Source organism: Megalops cyprinoides, chromosome 7 (assembly GCF_013368585.1).
Source record: "Megalops cyprinoides isolate fMegCyp1 chromosome 7, fMegCyp1.pri, whole genome shotgun sequence".
Taxonomy (NCBI): domain Eukaryota; kingdom Metazoa; phylum Chordata; class Actinopteri; order Elopiformes; family Megalopidae; genus Megalops; species Megalops cyprinoides.
Window position 1 is genome coordinate 17839683 of NC_050589.1, and position 9303 is coordinate 17848985.

Below are 9303 nucleotides of genomic sequence, written 5' to 3' on the forward strand. Positions count from 1 at the left end.
TAAGGTTTTTTGTGTCAAGGAAATTTACACAAGCCATGGTTAAAGTGAAACTAACAGGTAAACCTTCAGGCACACCGCCCTCTGTACACTGCATCAGATGCAACTGTCATGCGTCAATTAAATTAAAAACACCCACATTCCAGACCACCTAGCAGAGTCTGTAATTATGGTGCAATGTTATACCAACAACTTTTTTTCATGGAAACAAGTTTGATTTATTCCAATTTGTTGTTCCATTGATGCAAGGTGGAACTGTATCGGATGCAGCGTGCAGCAGGCTTCAGCCAAACGAAGGCTTTCATCAGACAGGTGCGAATTGTTTCCATGCTTTCAGCTTTCCATGTTTAAAAGATAAATGTTCAGTCCACACCGCCAAAAAGCAGAGAATCCCTTGCAAAGAGGAATTTGACTTAATCTGTCCAAAAAGAAAACTTCAAAATACAATTCAAATGTCAACTTGTAAGCGATACCTGCAACTGCACTTTCAGCACCTGGCTTTTACCACACAGTGTTTGGTAAAGAAGAAGAAACGCCTTCACAACTCTGTCACACAAGGTCACACAAACAATTGTCTCCCTTCATTGGCTGTTTACCACACCGAGTTCTACTGAGTTCTCCATCGTCACATGATCACTCAAGTGAATCAACCACCCCTCAAGCACAGAAACCATCAGTAAAAAATATCTTCGAGCAAAGCAAGCTTTGAGGGAAATGCAAACAAACCTTCCAAGAAATAAAATCACTTTTTTGTTTAACCCAAAAGATACAGATATGGTTTCTTTGTGTGGTTCTTTTCAGACTCAGAGGGAGGCAGTATCTTTTTTTTTGTTACGGTGGGACAAGATAGCATGCCATGAGGAGAGCTTGGTTTTCCCTCTGCTCTCTTTACGAGGCTTTTGGTTTTCTTGCACGAGGTGAAGTTCTGTCGTCCGATTTCATGACTCCATTGGCTGCACTTCCTGCAAACAAACGAAACAAAAAAAAGAGAAAACAGTTAAAATCCTTCGCATTCCACTGGGGATCTCTGACATTTCATTGGATATGAACACAGTGGGCTGTCACAGGTTCCGCCCACAGGGCACAAAGCAGCGGGGTGGAATCATGGTCAGGGTGCTGGACTCGTGATCTCAGAGACTCACGTTCAGTCACCAGAACTGATATAACAAAAGGGAAAAGGAAGTAAGAAGTATAGGTTCACTTGGACCTCATTATTTATACAAAATATTTGGCAATGCAAGCTGAATTGAAAACCAACAAACTTGTCTGTCTTGAGTATGCATGATGCAGTGTTGTCTAATGGTAAATATCTCACCTCTGCCTGACTCTTTTTTGGAGGGCTTGCTTTTTGGGCTGATGACTTTCTTTTTGGTGGCCTGGATCTGGCTGTGTTCTCTCCATTTCTTCAGTTGGAAATTGATGAACTTCCACATCATCCAAGCTTGCGTGAGACAGATGGCGGCCAGGCAGCTGATCCTGGATCAGGAGATGACAAACAAAATCTGACCCCAGGAAACCCTTCTTGTTTTGCAAAGGCATGATATGACCAAACTTAACATGCTGATTTTATAGTATCTGGCACTGGTGACTGGGCTGTGTTTGTGTGTCCAAGTGGGTTTAGACCAGTTGAAGGAAACCCTGATCCTCGACCGCCTGCTACCTCCAACAGCAGCTCTTCTGAGTTATCATCTAAACACCAGCTTCAATTAACTCACTTGAAATGGGATGACAATCACAATACACGATGGCAGCCACGCATGCATTTCAGCCTTTGCAGTACAGCAAAAAATCCAGGCACGATTACACCTGACACCACATCTTTGCTATTTGAGGTTCAAGGGGCATCAAAACAGTCATTAATTCCGCCGAAATAAAAAGAGAACAACGCTGAAGGTTACACAAATATCGTGTTTGGCTTGTTTGTGGAGAGGCGACCAACAAAAAGGTAGTCATGAGGTAAGAAAGGGTGCTGGCCTTGCCTGACAGTGAGGACGTTGAAGTTTCCGTCTGCAACGGAGAATCCCTGGTTTTCAGTGCGGGACAAGCCAAAGCCAAAGGTGAGGACGGAGAGGGTGAGGGTGAGGAGGCGGGCAATGACGAAGAGCAGCGCCCACAGCGTGAACCTGAGGGAGAGGATGATAGTGCTAAATATGGTGAATGATGTATAGAGAATGACAGCACTAAAAGTGCATTCATCTAGAACAAAGAAAAAAATTCTATCTGCATAAACAATGGTCTCAGCAGCGTGAACTTTACATCTCTATGTAGTAAATCCTTGTATTGCATATGTATCACTGTCACACATCGCCAGGCAATTTCATATGGTGCACAGGAAACTGATCTCAATGTGAAGTAAAAGACATCCAACAAAATTAGCGACAGAATAATCAGATAACAAATCTGTGAGAGATGACAAGGACCTGAACTTTGCAGATTTGTTGGTGCGCTACTTATCAGTTGGTTGAAATCCTTAAAAAAAGAGCTTCCTTCACAAGCATGCATGCTCTATTTCAACATACAGAAAAGGCCAAGGCACTACCGGCTTGGTGGCTCCCCATATTTGGTGAGTGGGTTGGTGGTGAGGAACATACCCTTTTTGCTTGTTCTCGTCGCTGAAGTAGAAGAGTCGTGAGGCATGGAACAGGAGCTCCACCAGGTAGTGTGGCACCAGCAGGACCAGGCCCAGACGGTGAAGACTGAGAAGAAATATGAAACATGGCGACAAGGGTTAAGCCATGGCCCAAGGTTTAGTAATAATAGATAAACATCGCAAGGGCAATTTAATTTCTGTGAAGGCAACACTATTTCATTTCAACTAAGGCCTGAACTTAAGCGGAAAGGCCTTGTTATTGAATGGCGTGTCAGGGCAACATCAAGGGTACTGGTTCCTAACCTGGTGTCCACAGTGACAATACAAGGGGCCCATGGCAACACTCCAAGCAATATCAGGGACGTACGTCTGTACACTCCATTTGTCTAAAGTGTAAGAGGCTCATATTTTTCAGTAGCCCAGATGTCATGCTTTAACTGCATCAGATATGAAAGACAGCAAAAGTAAAAAGCTGTTACATTATCACTTGATCTGAAACTAAGCCAGTGCGGCATTGTTTCCTGCGACGTGTTAATTTATACTCCCTGACAAACCGCACATGCTCACACGGGGCTGAATGTACTTTCTCAACCAACCCGTAATTATTTGTTGTAACATTACGTTGCATTAAATATTTCAATAGACATGTAATGTAAATTACACCTGCCTTGTCAAGTTAACTGCACCTTTTAATTTTTTCTTACTCAAAGGCACCTTGCAGCTATAAGTCTGTTACTTATACCACCAGCTACCAATTAGACTATTCCTAGCATTAGTTACCTGCAATACAATTTTAATAAAAATTAATAACAATGCACAAGTGTATTTCTATTTGAACAAACAAATATACTGACGAGTGTTTCATGGGAGTTATTCAAGAGTTAGTAAAGATTTATTTCAGACTGGAAAAGGGATTTAATTACCTTGAGCAATGCAAAAGGTGAAAGAAGGAAGGTACTTTGAGCTCTTCAAAATTAGTGGGAAAAATAATCTCAAGTGACAGCTATAATTTATCTCAACTGCAGTTGGTAGATTACTCAAACTACACATTTTATTTGAACCACTGGAATTGGAAAAAATTAAAAATACATTTTCATGCATTTCTGGGGAGGAAGGAGGTATCTGCTAAATGTTTTGAGGAAGAAGAGGATGATAGACTCCAAAATGTTGTGAATCATTGATCTGAGCCTTCCTACACAAACCCTGTCACTGGCCTAAACAGCAAGTGCGCAGGACCGTATACAGTGCTCCGCACTTCTAATGTGACTGCAGAACTGAAATCTTAAAGTGGCCTATTTGATCCCATTCTACTCATTATAAACTATTATAACAAAGCTCTATGGCCAGCAACCTCTGTAAAATGTTCCAAGCTATGATCCTAGTGCTTGTGTGTTAATTAAGGGGGCCTATTAATGTGAATTTCTCCCTCAATACTTCCCAAAGCCAAAGCCCTGCCCACTAAGTAAGGGGTGAAGGCTTTTCCCCACCCTCTCGGACTCCCCGGAGAGAACACATGTCAGTGCCAACCATGTCAGGAGAAGAATGACCACAGGCATGCTCCTCTGAACCAGAAACCCAGAGGAGTGAGGAAGAGCTTTAATTACCAAGTTTAATCTTGCAGCTAAAATGCCATTTCCCTTGTTTATTATGAGACAGTCAAACATTAGCTTGGACCAGGCAAACATCCACTTACTTTAAGATATAGGCACCAGCAATGTGGAAAATGTAAAGGCAAATATAGTACAGCTGACGAGGGATATCCTCCTAGGACAGAGAGAATATCACACATATTAAAATTATCTTCAGCAAACGGTCTCACGTTTCAGCATCAGTCTCAAAGGTAACAATCCATTTAAAGCAACAGAGCGAATTGGTGGCTGAATGCTTTACAAATAACTCAGATTCAGGTTGAGGTTAAAATTTGGATTAAGAATGGGTGTGGTGATAACTAATAGTTCAATCCTCATATGCTATGGCCTCCAAACTCAGTCTCAGAGATCTACCACCCAGGTTGCTTTCCACAGCACCCTGAATCACCCTTTTCTGGAGTAGTGGGGCCACCTGCTAATCACCTACAATTAACTGGTCACTCCTTCAAGACAACTAGGGTGACAGACATTTGAATGGGATTTAGGTGGTGTGATTAAAAGGCTCCATCTTGACAGGGTGATGCAGTCAAATGCCAAAATTGTTAAGCCTTTCTTACAGTTTGATAATTAGGTACATTTCGTTTTCATACCTTTTCATTTTATTTAGAACTGAAATAATGCCGACAAGTAGCCCATGTGCTATGTACAGACAAGCAGCACAATCCCTATTCAGAAAATATTTTAATCACAACACCTGAAAAACATCTAGACGTCAACAACATTTTATGTGCTCAACAGCTCTAACTTTCCAGAATCAGATGATTTGATGATGGAAACAAAACTGGATGGTAGAACTCCAGGAGCAAGGTGGGAGACCAAGGCTCTTGCCTGTAACAACATCACTGGAGAAGTCTGTAAATGGAGATGACCTTGGGATAACATAAAAATGCAATTACACTGAGGCTATCGTGACAGCCAGTGGTCACAGGTCAAGATGAATGGACACAAATTTACACCTGTCTCATCCTGTAACACTTTACCTTTCGCACTTTCTGAAAGTAAAGCTCGGGGAGGGCATGGAGCCAGTAGGCAATCTGGCAAATGTAGAAGAATTTCACCTGAAAACTGAAATGAATAGAAATAACACTTGATTATAGAATGTGATAAACATCAGATTTTGTTCTTTAGCACAGGGTTGAACAATTGATGGAAAACGCAAGTGACTTGGGATTTGGGAGTATGCAAATGACTGGATAATAGCTACACAACAAACTGACTGAACCATTCCTTTGTTAAAGACTTTCTCATTGCTGCACAAATATGTTATCAGCTCTTAAAATGCCTCACTTAGATTCTGTTTCTAGACCAAGGTAAGCAACCCTGGTACTAGAGTGCTGGAGACATTCCTCAATTTTGTTCCATCAATGCTCTTAATAATATAATTGGATTAATTATTCCGCTAAATTAATGCAGGTGAGTATGCACTCAAAGCACTGCACCATTCAGATAGAATCACCTACATTAATTTAACATAACATATCCAATTAGGTAATTAAGAGTTTAGACAGAATAAAAGCCAGAAACAGCTCTGTCATCAAGGTCAGCTAGACCTACTCTGAACTGTTTTACAAAAAGATACCACATAGAACCTAGCTCAGATGTGTGATTGATAATAATCCATAAATATCTGTTCTTAGGTTACAGTGGAAGGAGAAAGGACCAAATAAAAACTTTGCGTATGTCTGCGCAGAGGATGATGCTGCATTTCTATTAAGTATTTTAACACTAACTGACATACAACATGAAGTGTGACATCATAATGGCAAGGAGGAGTTTTAAACATTTCACTGTGTGGAGGGCGAAGGGGGCAGTCCCATTGGGCACGTTCATGGTTCATATCAAGTAATGGGGAGAGAATACTCACAGGGAATGCTCAAGCTCTGGAGTACTGAGGCATTCTGACCTTGACTACAAATTTTTTGTAACAAGGGTGCTGCAATCTTGTATGTTAATGACCAAAATGCAGTGCTTAACATAAGTTAAACTGAGCGGAAAAGTGGAAAAAAAACATATCTTACACCATGTGGTTATGAGGATAGCCCTCCCATAAGAATGTAGGATTTGTGGCAAATTCCTCCTGAAAAACACAAAATAATGAATTAGCCACAACACAGATTGGAACATCCGCCTTCACACAACATTCTTACTGTTGTCGTTGCTTGTCCACTGGTAATGCTGTACTCTGCTCTTACCCCCGTCAGAATGCTGCTGCCCCAGATGAAGGAGAATAAGTAGAAGGCAGCAAGCTGGCCGGATTCATTGAATTTGCTGTGCTTGGTTTTTGACAGATGCAGCCGTCGGTTGATTTTCTGAAAAAAGACCCATTAAGACGTGAATATTCAGGCCTTAGGAACACAACAAAACCATGACCCCACTATTGTGTGCTCATGAATCAACAGCAACACTCAAGACATTTCTGAACTCATGGTGTTAACAATGAACCTTGTGGATGCAAATTAAACAGACATTGCTACTGTGTTTAAAAAAGAAGTCATAAAAATGGGAAGTTCAACTGTACAGACAGAGCAGATTGCTATTTACATGAAAGTATATTTACAGACATGAATATTATTACTAACCATATTTTTCTCTGTATTAAAATACATCTTAATACAAATATGTATATCATATTTTGCATTGCTGTGGTGAATATACTGATTATTTAGTAAATATATTCACAAATTCAATATATTGAACTGCCTGCATATGAAATATACTTCTAAGTGATTCATATTCTTGATTTATTTAAATGTAATTTTCATTATTGATGATGTTCTCTTGTTAACCTAATGATCCCAAACACACAGACACAGGCATACATATGTGATTAAAGCTGTAAAACAACAAAGACAGCAGCAACAAAAATAATAAGATAACCTGTTTGAGCTGACAAACAGATAGAGATACTGTCAGTCTTTGAAATATCTTAACAGATTGGCAGCCAGTCAAAGGGGGGCAGGTCAGAGTATATAACGCATAGGCAGGCGGTCCCCACATACAGGCTGGGTGCAAGAATGTGGGCACGGGAGATCAAATTGGACTTGTGAAGCGGACGACAGAGAGAAGTCTGATAAGAGTGACACCCCCTCCTGCCTCAGTGCAACTCGTGACCTGTGGTGAGAGCCGAGATGACAGCAAGCGGATCAACGCACTGAAATATCATCCTGGTCGCCCTCAGAGAGCAGTGGGTCACAAAAAAACACCCATGTGGACACTTGGTAAACCACTTACATCAAGAATGTATTCTTGGATCAAGGCATGGAGTATAATGGCAATCAGCACATAGAAGAACACAGTTGCCATGTCTTTTGGTCCATATTGGTAGAAGTTTCCTGATTCAGGTCTGTCATCTGCATTGAACAGAAATTGAACAATTTATCCGAAAAGATTAACAAGTTATACATGACAATTGATACATGACAATTGATCCATTGCTATATTCGCCAAATTTAGAGGTCATTCACTTAAAATATGTGAAAGTATTATTTAACATACTTCCAGAAAGCACACATATTGTAGGGCCCAAAATACAATAATTGCACATGTATGTCAACACATAAATGTCAGCTTACCAAACGTGTATGTTACATTGTATTGGACTGTGATGAACATAATAGCAAACTTTGCTGTTACCTGTAAGACACAGAAAATACAAATGAACAGAAATAACCTGCGACTCCAGGCCTGCAATGGTTTTCATTTTACTGTATTTATGGCTGTATCACAAACGGACACTTGCTCCAACACTGAATTTTGACTGACCATTGTGACTGCTGTGAATCAGTTATCAGTTTTTGTGTGTTCATCCATGCACATGCATGTTTACTGACAATTATGCTACACAGAAGTCCAGTAGTGATTCAGATTGTGTACAATGAAATAATCCGATGATACCTTGATCAAAACCACGCTGTTTATCGTGATTCATGATGTCTTCCGTTTCCCGTTGTCCTCTACAGATAACTGCATATTCGTACTCATAGGTACCCCAAAGCTAGCGTAACACTCAGGCGTTATTAAAGACTTGAAATTAAGCTTGCAGTTCACCCGCTTCATTCGTGCCACAAATTTCTAGGATCTGTGCAAACACTCCATAAATTAGGATGAACACATCCATAAGTGTTTTCAGGGCAGTTTTACACGTTTTAACTGGTTACATTAACTATTTATTCCTTCAATATAATTTCAGGGGCTATATAACTTAGCTTAGTAGCAGTTTGCTATAAGACTTTCCCCTCTGTAGTCAAATGGCTTGTTTTAACACATCAACATATCACACTTGTTAGCTTGCTAGCTGTCTTCCAACGCTCTAAAAGGGTGTCAGCTAGGTACCTAGCCAGCAAAACAGTTAGCTGTAGCTACTCCCAAAAGTAACATTAGATAGACCACATTTGGCAAATCCGTTCCCTTACATATGTCAACAATAAATTTAAGCAACGTAAAATATAGGTTTCATTAAACCATCAACAGGCTAACTAATAAGCAAACTGTGAGATATCTGGCTACCTCCCGATTCTACCGTGCACAAAAGTGCTGCAAGGTATGCTGGCTACAGTTGCGAGTGTAGGGCCTCCTTCCTTGGCTGTGGATGTGATACATGAGAAGGGAGACACTAACGCCCAGCCCCCTTTGCGCTGTCACTGCGCGAAGTGTTTTGCATGTGGCGATAGCTGTTTTAATACTGTACCTCGAACATCAGTCCCAAGAGGATGATCATGGCCACGCACGAAACCATATCCGCGTGATTCTGGATCACGAACTCGTGGCTCAGTACCGGTGGGCTCTTGTTCTTCTTACGGAAACCCATGGCTGACACAGCTCTCTTGCACACTCACTCAATCACTCACAACTCCCGTTCGCACGTCCTCGTCTCACCTCCCTTTTCCCCCTCCACTTGCTGGTCAGAACGGTGTATTTTTTTGTCATGAATTCAAAGTAATGATATAAAATACACAAACATACACCACGCACGCAAGCCCCAAACCCGTCAGATGCACCCTCCCAGTTTCTACTCCAGCCTCATTCATGAACCGCCCACTTACGTATTTCATCCCGCCCAGTTGCCTG

At 41.1% G+C, this 9303-nt stretch overlaps 1 protein-coding gene across 1 annotated transcript; it reads right to left on the reverse strand.

Moving 5' to 3' along the window:
* zgc:113278 (uncharacterized protein LOC541528 homolog) lies at nt 1-9228 on the reverse strand. Its single transcript, XM_036533437.1, has 11 exons — nt 8924-9228; nt 7809-7869; nt 7468-7586; nt 6429-6545; nt 6255-6313; nt 5217-5301; nt 4281-4351; nt 2589-2693; nt 1977-2120; nt 1313-1473; nt 1-959 (listed from the first exon to the last, which is right to left on the reverse strand). Exons 1-11 carry the CDS (start codon nt 9041-9043, stop codon nt 886-888), a joined length of 1116 nt encoding a protein of 371 aa, XP_036389330.1. The 5' UTR covers nt 9044-9228; the 3' UTR covers nt 1-885.
* Between the last annotated feature and the right edge of the window lie 75 nt (nt 9229-9303).

Excerpts from the sequence above, each read along its gene's own strand:
- zgc:113278 (XM_036533437.1), bottom strand. The coding sequence starts at position 9,043 with ATGGGTTTCCGTAAGAAGAACAAGAGCCCACCGGTACTGAGCCACGAG. Across the intron at positions 7,587-7,808 it reads CAATGTAACATACACGTTTG|ATGACAGACCTGAATCAGGA; the intron begins GTAAGCTGACAT and ends TGTTCAATGCAG. Across the intron at positions 2,121-2,588 it reads GACGAGAACAAGCAAAAAGG|GTTCACGCTGTGGGCGCTGC; the intron begins GTATGTTCCTCA and ends CCTCTCCCTCAG.